Source organism: Nematolebias whitei, chromosome 9 (assembly GCF_014905685.2).
Source record: "Nematolebias whitei isolate Nwh7 chromosome 9, NemWhi1, whole genome shotgun sequence".
NCBI lineage: Eukaryota > Metazoa > Chordata > Actinopteri > Cyprinodontiformes > Rivulidae > Nematolebias > Nematolebias whitei.
In genome coordinates, this window is record NC_056506.1 from 50,478,092 (window position 1) to 50,492,090 (window position 13,999).

Consider the following 13,999-nt stretch of genomic DNA (forward strand, 5'->3'; position numbering starts at 1 on the left):
CACCTCACAGACAGTGAATGCCTCACACACACTGAACGTCTCACAGACAGTGAATGCCTCACACACACTGAACGTCTCACAGACAGTGAATGCCTCGCAGACACACGTGACTCTTACCTTCATTCACCCTGCTGAGGTTTCCTCTGAGTCCCGGTCTGGTTCTGCTCAGTGTCCCGGTCTGGTTCTGCTCAGTGTCCTGGTCTGGTTCTGCTGGAGTAGAACTGAAGGCTCAGACTGATCCGATGTGTCCAGACCTCCTGGTGACACCCAGCTGTTCTGACCCAAACAGCTCTGCTGCTATATTTACTGCTGCTGAGCTGCTCCGGCCCGGTCCTAAAGCTACTCGGGTTACAGCTGACCCAGGAAGCCCAGGAACCAGAACCAAGCTCGGCCTGGTTCGTGTGATGGTCCTCTGCAGGCAGAAATGCTTTGATCACTTTTCATCAAACACGCTTCAGGAACAGCTGAAATAAAATCCCTGCAGAGCAGTTGTCTGTGATGGACCAGCAATTACCTGATAACGCCTGAAACAGGCTCCACCCACTGACAAAATGCAATAAAGCAAGTTTAATATTTGAGTTTTAAGAATAAGATGAAATGTCCCCATAAAACTAAAATATTTACAATCTAGACATGATTATCAGATGGTTCCCATTTCTTTCAAAATAAAAGCCTATCCACATCTGGAACCAGATGTTTACATACACAATAAAAACCCATAACTATTTTCTATGTGACAATAAAAATCCACTAAATGTTTTCATTTTAGGCCAGTTAGGATTCAAAATATATTACTTTTGATAAAAGCTTCAAAAATGAGTTTCATATTTACCTGTTCCGTCTTTAAATACAGAGGATGGAAACACCTGGCTTCACCTGTAGCCTTGAACACTGCACTAAACAAAATGTACCGTGTGGACCTTGAATGCACCACGATGTTTAAAAGTAGGGTTATTGAACTAAACTGCTCAGGGGCCACAGGTTCTGAGTCAGCAGCTCAGGGGCCGGACGTCCATTCTGTAAATAAACCAAGTTTTACAATCGGCCTTTAACATTTATTTTGTTGCTTTGAATCTTAAATGAAATAAACAAAACCCAAACCCAGACACCCCCCGCCCCCCAAACACACACATTTTTGTTTTCAGTGAACTCATTGTGGGCCGGACTGAAGTCACCCGTGGAGCGAAAGTGGCCCGCGGGCCGCCAGTTGACGAACCCATTTTAAAGCCCCGTGTTGAGTCTTAAATGAAAAAGCTGCAGCAGGAAATAAAGAGTTCAGATGATTTGAAACATAAAAGATGTTTTTACATAAAGACGTCACTGAAACACAGAAAAGTTTCCGTTTTCATTTATTTGACAAAGCCTGAATTAAATTATTACAATAAAGTCCAACGATGACATCATTCCAGAGGAGTTTATCATTAAACTCGATCAAACTGGTTCTGTTGTTTTGGATCAGAACAACCGTCTTGTCGATTTGAACCGTCTGAAGCAACGAGTCCAGAGGATCAACCAGAACTCAAAAACACCTTCAGCTCAGCCAAGACTTCGTTCAAACAGACGCTCGAGTTAAAACGACGACGTGAGACGACAAACGTGAATCATATATAAAAATAATAAAATATGAGAAGCTGAAGAAACACGGCTGAACAGACTTTAGACAAGAACGTCTGCTAAACATCGTCTATTAAAAAAAGAAAGCTTTGAAAGATTTGCAGCAATTTTAAATTTACTCATTTTTTATAGAATTGTATTTGTAATTTTTTTTACATTTTATCAGCCTAATAATGAGTTTAATGTTCTATTTATTTCAAAACCACCCACTGGAATTGGTTCTGTGAGCTGGAGATCCATCAGTGACATTTAATTAGTCATTAGAGGGAGGAGTGTGCTTCCATTATATGGTAAAATGGCCTGCCATACAGGTGCTAATGCAGGAGACTGTATGGTTTCCTGCATTTATCAAAATGTGCGTGCACGGCCGTTCCACTGTGCACTCGATTCGTTTCACAAATATAACTCTAACGCCTGTTAGAACAGAAAATGTTCAGGTTTCATTTAAAATTACTTTTTATAAAACTAATAAGTTATTAATTAATAACAGTTCTTCTGCTTTAGTTTTATGACGACAAAATAAAAGAGTGAAATCTTGTTCAGGATGAAACGAGGGAATTTTAAGAGGAACCAGAAAAAAGTTAATAAACTCAGCGTTGTACTAACCATTATTTGTGGGGGGGGAGGGGGGTGCCCCATCCTGTCAACAGAACACAGAGCCCCGCCTACAACCCCCCCCCCCCATTTTAAATCACAACCAAATGAAGCGTAGACAGAATGGAGTTTCACTCTAATGTCCTGAGTGTTTAACTCGTAGTTTTTTCCACCTTTATTTCTGCAGGTTCGTCCCACTGAGCCTCAGGGACTCGTTTACAAGAGACCTGAATAGTTTTCAGAGCTGCAGTCTGCCTGAACTCTTATCCAGGTTTATTTATTTTACTTTGGAAGGATCTACGAGTTGGAGCACATGCCAACAGTAACAGTAGTTTCATGTCACTATTTTGATTTTAATTACTGATGTTGTTATTGTCTGCGCTCTACACGTTGTCCGTTTAAACAGGTCTCTCTTGTAAAATGAGTCCTCACGACTAGGGATGCACGATATTATCGGCACGGTATCGGTCGATATTAGCGTCAAAAGTTCAATATCAGACATCGGCCAGTCCACCAAAATAACTCACCGATATAAAAGGCGCCGTTTTTGTATGACAACCCAGTGACAAGGAGAAGAGGGCTATGTTCTGACAAAGTATAAAAACATCTGTATCGGACAAAAATCCAATATCGTGCATCCCTTCTCATGACTTAACGAGACTAACCTGTAGAAATAAAGGTTGAATAAAAAATAATTTAAAAACTGTTGGAATGAGATCTTATTAGATCATCCATCACTTCAGCTATAAAACCAAGACTGAAAAATACGCACAGACCGTTTAGTTTTTATAAGTTAAAACAAAGACTGACACACGAAAAACCACCATTCATGCTGCAATGCATTCTGGGTAAATGATGTAGACGGGTAACGAGCTCCATTCAGCTTGAACGTTACTTTGGGACATTTTCTGACGTTCAGCCTCAAGTTAGAACCGGAGCGTTGACGGAGCGATAACTTTCACGTTAGCTCCAGACCTTGTTTATTTATATTTATATTTATAATTATATTTATATTTATATTTATAGAGCCGTGGCTTCTTGTGTTTGAGTCTCCACTACAATCGATTACGTCATCGCCCCAGAATGCATCGCTCCGGTAAAATAATGGCGATCTAGATAAATAACATATGAATTTTTTTTGTTGTTTTCTACAAAAGTGACTAAAAAAAGAAAGACATAAGAAAAGAACAAACGTCTTAATTTAAAACCAAATATCAGTAAACTGATCGGACAACATTATAAATAAATATCGAGGAATCTTAATTCCATTTTCTGAGTCTGTATTTTGAAAAATCCAAACAGGAAAATAATATATATATGTACCAAGAGCTCAGCTTGGTCCTTCAGCCGTTTTTATTTTGGCACCTTCTAAAAGAACTCACGGGCGAGGAGAGGGCCGGGGGTCGAGTTCGTCTGAATTTGAGTTTATTCTTCTTCTTTCGGCTGCTCCTTCTTCAGGGGTCGCCACAGAGAACCAACTCAAACGAAGACTTGGGGAGTGATTTTACGCCGGATGTTCTTCCTGACTCCACCACAGACACCGAGCGACCACAGCCTCTGTGTGGAGCAGAGAGCTGCCATGTGGGGCACCCAGGGGAGCAGAAGGTGGGGGTTAAGGGTATTGCTCAAGGGCTCAGAGTGGAGGCAGGTGTGGGTGTTTCACCTTTCCGGGGAGTCGAGCATGCGACCTTACGATCGCAGGCTCGCCTTCTCCAACCTCTGCGCCACCACTCCCACATATGTTTGTCTAAATAATACTGTAAAATCTAAAGCGTCTCGTCGCAGCCCGTTCATAAAGTCAGGTTTGATGCTTTAGATGTTGACGGCGTACATGTAAGAGCTTAAATGTGGGGGAGGAGAGTGTTTAGGTGTCCGTACCGTGGAGCAGCTTCTCAGAAGGTCTGAAGCCCTTCCAGAGGACTCCGTGTCTCCACTGGACTGTACAAACAGAACCCAGATTAAACCGTCTGTCGGCTCGGAGAAATAAAAGCTGAAAAATAACTAAAGGTTTGGCTGTTTCTCCAGATCCACGGAGGAGTTTTTGTTGTTTGGTGAACTGTTCGGTTCCCTCATGCAGTCTGACATGCAGCGTCACACTCCTTTCATATCTTCACTGAAAAACAGCAAACACGTTTTCTTCATCCTTTTCCACACAGATGTTTGTTCCTGCAGATGTTTCAGGATGACACTCACCACCTTCATGTTGGACCATCGAGCCCTCCGGACCCGTCGGACCTCTGCCACACGTTTGGCAGGGGGACGGCTCGCCTCCTTCATGAGTTTTGAGGTGTTTTTTAAGCATGGCTGCATACTTGAACCTTTCTCCGCACGTCTTGCAGGGGTACGGTTTCTCTCCTGTGTGGTTCCTCATGTGGACCAGCAGGTTGCTGCTCCGGCTGAAGCTCTTGTTGCAGATTTTGCAGACGTGGCGCTTCTCCCCGGTGTGAGTCCCCATGTGAGCGGTCAGGTTGCCATTCTGAGTGAAACTCTTCCCGCAGATGTTGCAGGAGTAGCGCCTCTCTCCCGTGTGAATGGCCATGTGCCATTTGAAGGCCGACAGGTTGGTGAATCGTTTTCCGCAGATGTTGCACAGGTACGGTTTCTCTCCTGTGTGAGTTCTCATGTGGACCAGCACGCTGTAACTACATCTGAAGCTTTTCCCGCACGTATCGCAGGAGAACGGTTTCTCACCCGTGTGTGTCCTTGTGTGGTATTTCAGCGTGGACGCGTCGGTGAAACTTTTCCCGCAGTCGTTGCAAACAAACTGCTTCACGCCGGTGTGGATCCTGTAGTGCATCTTCAGGTAGTACTTGTTCTTAAAGACTTTGTCACAAATGCCGCACTTCGCTGAGATTTTTCCCGGCTCCGTGTCGCTCTCGCTCTCCGACAGAGGAGACAGCTCCTCAATGGTTTTTTTACTCCTCACTTTATGACGGCTCCTCTTCCCCGTCCGCTCCATTTTGCTCATCAACCTGAAACCCAGGTCTGGTCTTTCCACCTGATCTCGGAGCTGATCTCCGGTGGGTTCTGCGCTGCTCAGATCCATTTCCTCATCGCTGAGCATCACCACCAGGGCGTCGACCTCCTCCTTCACCGCCTGCTGCTCCGTCTCCTGAACGCTGGAGAGTTGCTCCTGTTCCTCTTTGATCTGCGAAGGTTCTGGCTCTTCCTGTTCCTCTTTCATCTGCAGAGGTTCTGGCTCCTCCAGGTCCAGACTGAAGCTCCTCTCCTGGCTGAGGAGCTGCGGCTCGGCAGGAGCTTCTTTCTGTTTCTGACAGACATGTTTCTGAAGCGGCTCTGAAAGGAAAACAGACGAAACTTTAAAAAGAAAGAAACCTCCTGACAAACATTTAAACTCATGAGTTTCTGATTCTGCTGTTCAAAAACAACATTTAGTTGTGATTTAATGCTGAGCGTCAATGTTCTTAAAGAATCTGACTTATTTAGCTGACAGGACTTTCATGATGACCAAACAGAAAGCAGGAGGATTGAGTCAGACAGGAATATAAAGTCGTCTGTCAGCTGCTTTAGCTGCTGCTTCAGCAGCTCAAGCAGCCAATAAATGCTGACATTCAGCACTTCTGCGTTCACCCACTTCCCTGCTGCTCCAGTAAAAGTACAGAACAGGCTCTTTATGAAGCTTGCAGGAAGATCTAAAGCGCTCTACGTGGCAGAATCTGAACAAACTGCAGTTCTTTTTCGAGACTGATGTTGAAAATACAGAAGTGAAAGAAGAGCCGAACTGAACGAACACGTTGCTCAGAGCTGGAGCGCCTTCAGCTAAATGTTGCATTTAATACGTGCACGTCACAGGATCCTTAAAGTGTCACATAAGACACAATTTTTTTTATTTTAAGCGTTCAAAGGCTGCGGTCCGTTGGACCCAAACACCATCAAACCTCTGACTTGTGTTCATCTCACCGCTGCAGATGCTGCTTCCTCAGAAAAAAGGAGTAAATAAAAACAAACATCTAATTTAGGCTCAATTTTAAAGTACATTTATGGAACGGGCCTTTATCTCTAAGGGTCTTCCTGCACATCAAACCAGAGCCGTGTCTGGAGGATACAGTAACTCAAACTCATCTGGGTTTAAAATATTCCTCATCTTTGTTTACAACTAAACTTTGTGACGAGCCGTTCAGAACATTTAGAAACGACTCGTTGACACAAGTTTAACTCTCGACTTCTGTCGTCCTCGCAGCTTTTAGTCGTTTCTTCCCAGAAGAAGAGCGAAGAAAGACAGATTCAGATTTTCACTTTTCATTCCGTCACTGCCCTCCAGCTGTTGACACTCGAGGATTATTGACTCACAATACACAAAGGCTGACCCAAGTCACTGACCAGTCACATCAAAGCCGGATTAAATCAAAGGCGGATATGTTCAGATTGAGGCAGCAGCATTGGTTAGAAACGTGTGAATATTGCATTTTGTCAAAATATAAAGAATAAATACCTTAACTTTGTGTCCCTTGAAGGAAATGCTCAAAATATAATCCTAAAGAAAGATTTAAGCAGAAAAGACTTCCATGTTTCTACTTTCCCTGCACGTTAGTGAAGCTCTTTTCTGTAGCAGCTGGAAAATCCTGATATCTATCCATCCATCATCTTCCTCTTATTCTGAAGTTGGGTGTCAGGGGCAGCATCTTGAGCAGGGAGGTCCAGACATCTCTCTCCACAGCCTCTTCCAGCTCTCAGGACTCCAAGGTGTTCCCAGGCCAACAGAGACAGTCTCTCCAGCGTGTCCTGGGTCTTCCCCGGGGTCTCCTCCCAGTGGGACATGCCCGACCAGGGAGCATCCTTACTGCCCAACACACCTCAACTGGTTTAAAGTTTCCTCTTTCAAATGACATCAATAAATCCTCATGAGCGTACCCTAAAAACATAATTCAGACCACTGTTTCCAGGAGTTATCCCCAACATGGATGATGTTAGGTTCATCCAGGTATCGAAATGTAGCTTAAAAAACCAGGAATCTTAAAAAAATGGTCACGTATAGTTTGACCAAACCAGATGTGATGGATCACCTACACAAAAATATTTAAAATTAATGTTTTCTCACTTAAATTACTAACTTATCTCTGTTCAATACTTTGTTTTCATTCAACTGAATTTAAGCAGATTTCCGTTTTAGGCTTTAATGCTTCTGTCATTTAGCTTTGGAACCTACGGGTCTGCTGCATTTAGCTTTTAGCTGCTGTTCTGCTCATTTTAGCTGCTGTTCTGTTCATTTTAGCTGCTGTTCTGCTCATTTTAGCTGCTGTTTTGTTCATTATAGCTGCTGTTCTGCTCATTTTAACTGCTGTTCTGCTCATTTTAGCTGCTGTTCTGCTCATTTTAGCTGCTGTTCTGTTCATTTTAGCTGCTGTTCTGCCCATTTTAGCTGCTGTTCTGCCCATTTTAGCTGCTGTTCTGCTAGTTTTAGTTTCACATTTCTAACTGTGCAGTTGAACCACAGACTTGTGAGTGTAAAGGAGTTATGTCCTGTCCAGTTTGTCCCACAGTGGACACAGTTAGCATGCTAACCTGTCCGGGTGTCTTTGTTAGCTCGTTCAGGACAAACCGGAAGCTTCCTCCGTGAGTCTCATTCAGAGTTTGTTGCTTCAGAGCCTCCAGAGATCCTCACCTCCGGCCTGCAGCTTTATTTCAGGCTTCCAGCTGAGGTCCAGCAGCAGCCTGCGCTGACGGTCCACCTCCTCCTCGTACTGGACGATGGTTTTCTCAAAAACCTCGAAGATTTCCGAAGCGGCGGCCGTTAGCCGCTCGCTGATGAACTCTCTCAGAAAATGGACCGAAGTCATGGTCGTTCAGCTGCTCGGTCACCGGGCAGATGCGAGACAGACATTAAATTCCGAGCGTTAGCACATTAGCCTGACAGCTAACGGAAACTGCTGACTTCCGGTGGCGCTTAGTGGATACGCTCCATTTGTGCACCGGGGCACCTAACGGAGCTGTGAGTAGGCGGAATCTCTTAGGAAACGACGATTATTGACTAAATAAACCATAAATACGTATATATGTTTTGTTAGTGTTTCAAAAATGATTATTCTTCTCAACTGTAAAACTTTTTTTCTCACTTAAAACTGTTTGTTTGCCGCCCGTCTTCACATCCAGCCGGCTCATGTGCCGGTAACTACAAAACGAAAGGAGTCTCAGCCTTTTTAAAGACGGTTTTGTTTCATAAAATAAAAGCTGCCCGGTGTTACACTACAACATGTGTCCATGTTAACTGACGATCATTATCCGGGTGCTGTTAGCTGCCCTTGCCAGTGCCTGATTATTCCTTTAACAATTCAACACGTACATTTGATTCAGGGTACTGTGCTTAAACCAATGTACACCAGTTAGTAAATGTAAGCATCAATTTATTTAGATTTTTAAGCGTATTGAACATTTCCAAATTTATCTGATGCTTATTTGAATAAATGAACAACAAACTTTGTACAACAGTTGGCTTTGTGTTAAAAACGTGTTATAAAATTTATCAAACAGTATCAAAGCAAAACATGTTCAAGTAGTAAGTACAGAATTAAACAATAATTTGCTGGATAAGCAAATGTAATAAACATGCGCTGCATACAGATTGTTACTGAAGCATTTAACTTTAATCAATGACACATGTCATACATCACTGGGCACTTTTAAGTGGGTGTACTGAAATTCTTAAGCTTTTCTAGTGGGTATACTCTGTATACCATACCATACCATACCAATTTATTTATATAGCACTTAAAACAGCAACAAGGCCAACCAAAGTGTATACCTGCGTATGGGTCCGAGGATACTTGACTTTGTACCATTTCCATCTAGTTACTGCTGGTATCAGAGTCAGAGATTCTTTATTGTCATTCGCACCTCATGTGGTACATGTGGTGGAGCGAAATTATGTCCACAGGGTCCCAGTAACATCCAACAATAAAACGTAAAAGAATCCTGCCAGTTATATTAAAGTTGACTCCTGTCCTGCTGGAATCTCGTGACCTGCAGGTCCTGTTTCTCTTTGCTGTAAATGCTGTTAACATGTTCTGTCCTGCTCCGTTTCCATAGCAACTGATTGTTAACTCTGTCCAGCTGATGCTTGTGACTGTGTTTAATTTATGTTCAGCTCTTTACAGCTTTTATTTAGCTGTTTCAGGTTCATTCAGCCTTTTACAGCTTGTTTTCGGCTGGTTCAGCCTTTTCATAGCTCTTTAGCTGTTTTCGGCTGGTTCAGCTGTTCTTGAACCATGAGAATCATCAGTTTTGCTTCTCAATGTTCAGGTTTGATTTCCAGCTGTTTTTAACTTCATTCTGCTAATTTCAGCTTTTTATGTCCACTTAAGCTTCTGTTATTTTCGGCTTTTTTCTTTTTTCCTGCTAGTTTGAGCTTTTTTTCTAAGTGAACCTTGAATGTGATTTTGTTTCAGCAGATGTTCTTTTAACCTCTGGAACTACGCGCCCCTGCACTGTGAGGGCAAGTAGTTAGAGTCTAACCTGCAGCTGATCTAAGAACACAGCTGGCCTCTCCTGCAGATGTAGGAGTGAGCTCCAGATGTTTTAGACCCAATTAAGCCGTTTCCAGCTTCAGATTAAAGTCCAGACGTTTGAGTTTTTTATATTTTCCTGTGATTCTTCTGTCGAGCAGGAATCTTCACCTCACCTGAGGTCACAGCTCGGGATCATTTAGACGTTTTTCTGTTTAGTTCAACGTTTAAGCCTCGTCTGCTCATTTCAGCATCTTGTTCAGTTTTCAGCTTCCGTGCTCATTTTAGCTGTTTTTGGCTCCTATTAGCTTCTTTCTGCTAGTTAGAGCTTTTTCTTTCATATTTTTTTTTTAAATCTAATTTTCAGTTAGTTTTATTTATTTATTTTTTTTATCCATTTTGGCTTTTTCAGATTCAAATCCATTCAAATAATTTTTGCTAAAACTTTACCTGAGAGGAATCAAACGACTCGTTTAGGAATCAATAAATAAAAAGATTACCGGTAACTTCTGGGACATGGAGGAGGCCCGGAGCTTTCTTCTCTGCACGTTCTATTTAAATCAGGACCTTTTAAATGTGAAACCTGTGACTTTAGGAAAATAAAGGCAGATTGAGAGACGAGAGGAGCAGAGCAGGAAGTGCTTTTATTGTGAAGAGGTCAAACATGCAGAGTCCAAATGTATCAACAAACCAGAGAGACGGGTTCTGTACACGTCCTGATAAACTAAAATGCAGCTGGCGACCCGTTTCCTCTCAGAACCACTGAACCGGGCTCAGCATTCAAAGTGCCTCAGTTTATAATTTTCCTTCAAACTGGAGAGAAAACACAAAATGTCCTTTAACTTTTTTTACTGACTCCCCAAACAACAAAAATAACGTTTTAAAGATGAAAAAAAAAAAAAGCTCAGCTGCAGCGAAAACAACAAAACAAAGAAAACGATTTGAGAACAATCTTTTTAAGGCCTGGCGTTCGTCAACGAGTTTGTTGCAACAAAACGTCTCCACAGCTTTTATTTGGACTCAGGAACAAGATTATGAAACATTTTAACTTCAGGTTGACTCTAAACATTTTAACATGTGAAGGTTCTGGAGCGTTCAGATGTTTCTGCAGCAGCAGAACAAACACCAACCTGAGGAGGTCTGAACATCTACTGCAGGTTTGATCCTTACTCCACCTGAGGACAAACCGTCTCCAGTGCATCTGTAGGACGCCGAGCTGCTGCCTCCTTCCACAAACCTGTTCCTGTCTGTCCTGACAACTTCAAGGTCCACACACTAAATAGTGATGTCACTTCCTGTTTGTCCGGTGCGAGAGCCCGATCAGAGGACGAGGAGCCTCACAACGTGACGAAACGTTTCATGGAGTTCCTTCATGAACAGAAAGGTGAGGAGGACGAGGAGTTGGTCTGCTTCAGAAACAAAAACCACCGGCTGTTTGGAAACGACTCGAACATCTAGCTGCTGTTCTTCGGCTGCTTCAGCTTAAAAAAGGTTAAAGGAGCGTTCGGTTCTCATCTGCAGCTAAAGAAAAAACTTCAACTTAGAACAAGCTGAAGTTCGGTTCAGAGCAAGTGGAGCCAGAACATCTTTGGAGGTTCTGTTGGACCCAACAAAGTCCAGATTCTGGTTGGACTCAGATCCTTCCTGTTGGATCTCATGTTTTCGAGACGATCTGGTTCTGCTCAGCTCCGAGTGTTAACCCAAGCTGGACTCGGGTCCAGTTCTGGTGTCACCAGTTTAAAGCTTGAGCTCGTGGAGGTTCTGATTGAAGCCCTACAGCTGAATCCAAACTCTCAGCTCTGGTTTTTATTCCTGGAGTGGAAGAAGGGCGATCATGTACCCCCTCTGGGTGTTTCTGTTAGCAAAATATCTCATGAACCACCTGATGGATTTGAGTCCTGGTTAACCCAAACTCCATTCAAGATGGCCGCCACAGCTAATCAGCCCGAGATAAAGGCTGAGACCAGAGTCCAGGGTGGTAGCTGAGAGTCATCCCGACCCTCGACCTGTGGGCGGAGCCTCGTTTGAAAGTGAGGCGGCGACAGCTCTGACCTGAAAGCTTTATTTATTAATTATTATTTATTTATTTACTCATAATTTATTATTATTTATTTATTATTTACTTATAATTTATTATTATTTATTAATTGGACATTTTTGTTGTTTTGAAACATAAAAGCTGTTCATTAATTAAACATAATGTTTTTTAAAATAAAGTGTAAATATTAACGTTTAAGATTTCCAGTTGGAGGTACAGATGTGCTGAAGGCTGCGGCTGCAGCGGCGCCTGAACCCAACAGGAAGCACAGTGCGGTGGTTAGAGACCGGGGGTGCAGATTTAAACACGCTGAGCTGCGGCTCATAAAACAGCCGACAGTAAAAACTGAAGCAGACTTTAGCTTTGAGGTGTCATTTGAATCAGACGGGCTCAAACCACCAGCAGACAGAAGGCGGGTCGGACTCAGGTCCAGTCGGCTGCAGGTTCTGGTCAGAAGACGGGTCCGACTCAGAGTTGAAGTAAAGATTATTTTATTCTGACACTCGTCTGCTCAGAGAAGAAGTTCAGTTTGAGATTTAACACGTCTGAAACTGGACCGGTTCTGGAGAACCAGAACTTTTCCTGCCTGTAGGTGGAGCGGTTCTGCTTGTTGGATTTCAGCAGAAAGTCCAAACCAGCTCAGAAGACTCAGACGGGTCGATGAAAGGATTCTTGTATGTAAGGAAACACGTCTCGCTCCTGAGCCCAACCGGTCCGGTCCGGTCCGTCGGAGCAGAACTTTAGACGCCTGCAGGTGGAGACAAGAGGCTGGAGGTCCAATCCTTGTTGTAAGAAGAAAAATGAACTAGCTGAGAAGCCACTGTCTGTGTTTACTACAGGGGGCGTGGTCAGGTCCCGCCCCCCAGGACGCCCCGCCCCCAGGATGTCCCTCAGGCGATACGCTTACCATCGGGTGTCCCAGCAGCAGCAGCGAGGACGGTCCGCTCCGTCTCATGCATGAAAGACAACGTGACGTGATGAGGATCAAAGCTTTAGGACCGGGGACGTGGGACCCACAGGCGGGGAAGGGGAGGGGCTTCTGAGCCATCAGGAGTGGTCCATGGGTTCGGCGGCGTTCTGTTCGGCGTCCTGGCTCTCCATGTCCTCCTGGTCCTCCACCGTCCCCGCTCTGACTTCAGCTGGAGGGTTCTGGTCCGGCGCCGGCTGACTGGAGCTCGTCTTGGTTTTGGCGGTCCGTTCCTGGCTGGCCACGCCCCCTGCAGCAGCGCTGCTCTGCTGCTCCCTCAGGTGGCGCTCCATGGAGGCCTGGATAGAGGAGACCATCTCCTGCAGCTTCCTCCTCTGCTGCTCCATCAGGGCTGGGTCCAGACCCCGCCCGTCCTTCACCGTGACGAAGCCCGGGGCCATGCGGACCAGCTCCCTGCTGGTGTCCTCGGGGATGTCCAACAGGTCCGGGGCTCCCCGGGACACGCTAGAGCTCAGGTCCACTCCGCTGCTGTGCTGGCGTGTGATAGGTCGGTACTCTGGAGGGGAGGAGCCTCCGGCGCTGCCCAGAGAGTGACCTTTGCCCTGGAAGGCAGTGACGCTCTGCAGCTGCTCCTTCTTCCTGACCACGCCACCGCTGCCGAGCCGCAGGACGCCGTGGGACGGACTGCCCTCCCTGCTGCCCCGGGACGACGCCTCCAAGCGGACCGCCGCCTCCTTCACCAGCTCCTCCACATCCGGACCCACGGGGAAGTGGCCTGCGGTGTCCACGCAGAGCTCCACGCGGTCCTCTGCGCCGTTATAGACAAACGTCTTCCCCGTCAGGTGGGGCAGCGTGCAGTGCTTCCCATCCATCAGACCTGAACGAGAGGACACGTCAAAAACTGTTCAAGACATGTCCTTTAAAACAGGGACAAAGACACAATGTCTCAGCACCAGAGACCAGGGGCCTCCGTAGAAACACTTCAAACAGAATTCATAAAAACCAGACTCTGCAGTGAGACAGAGTCTCATGAAGTTCAGGGTCCAGATCCTGAGTCTCAGGAGGTCCGGGGTCCAAACCTGAGTCTGGACCCACCATCAGGTTTTATCATTACACTCACCGAGCATCAAACCCGGAGACGTTTTATGAAGACAAACTGTCCAACTGGACAGATAAAAAATATGATGTGTGGCGTTTCAAACCTTCAGCTTGTTGTCTGTCAGCCAGTGTGATGAAATCAGCTGAAAGTGGCTGAAGGTTTGTCTCATGTGTGATTAAATCAGCTTAAAGTGGCTGAAGGTTTGTCTCATGTGTGATTAAATCAGCTGAAAGTGGCTGAAGGTTTGTCTCATGTGGGATGAAATC

General features: G+C 44.8%; 2 protein-coding genes across 4 annotated transcripts in view; both read right to left on the reverse strand.

The window, feature by feature from the left end:
* Nucleotides 1–8,116, reverse strand: part of LOC119414331 (zinc finger and SCAN domain-containing protein 2) — an 8,981-nt gene extending 865 nt beyond the window's left edge. The window contains exons 1-2 of the mRNA XM_037681424.1: nucleotides 7,832–8,116; nucleotides 4,402–5,505 (exon numbers count right to left, since the gene is read on the reverse strand). Of these exons, the coding sequence (XP_037537352.1) occupies nucleotides 4,402–5,505; nucleotides 7,832–8,006 (1,279 nt within the window). The 5' untranslated portion in view covers nucleotides 8,007–8,116. The remainder of the gene's footprint in view (nucleotides 1–4,401; nucleotides 5,506–7,831) is intronic.
* A 4,599-nt stretch (nucleotides 8,117–12,715) lies between these two features.
* The window catches only part of vcpip1 (valosin containing protein (p97)/p47 complex interacting protein 1), a 94,651-nt gene continuing 93,367 nt past the window's right edge, over nucleotides 12,716–13,999 (reverse strand). Inside the window, exons 3-4 of one of the 3 annotated variants that reach the window (XM_037682451.1) lie at nucleotides 12,919–13,511; nucleotides 12,716–12,870 (exon numbers count right to left, since the gene is read on the reverse strand). In XM_037682451.1, coding sequence (XP_037538379.1) covers nucleotides 12,754–12,870; nucleotides 12,919–13,511 — 710 coding nt within the window. In that variant the 3' untranslated portion in view covers nucleotides 12,716–12,753. Of the gene's footprint in view, nucleotides 13,512–13,999 lie in introns of all 3 variants that reach the window. The other 2 variants (XM_037682450.1, XM_037682449.1) reach the window with 2 other exon arrangements.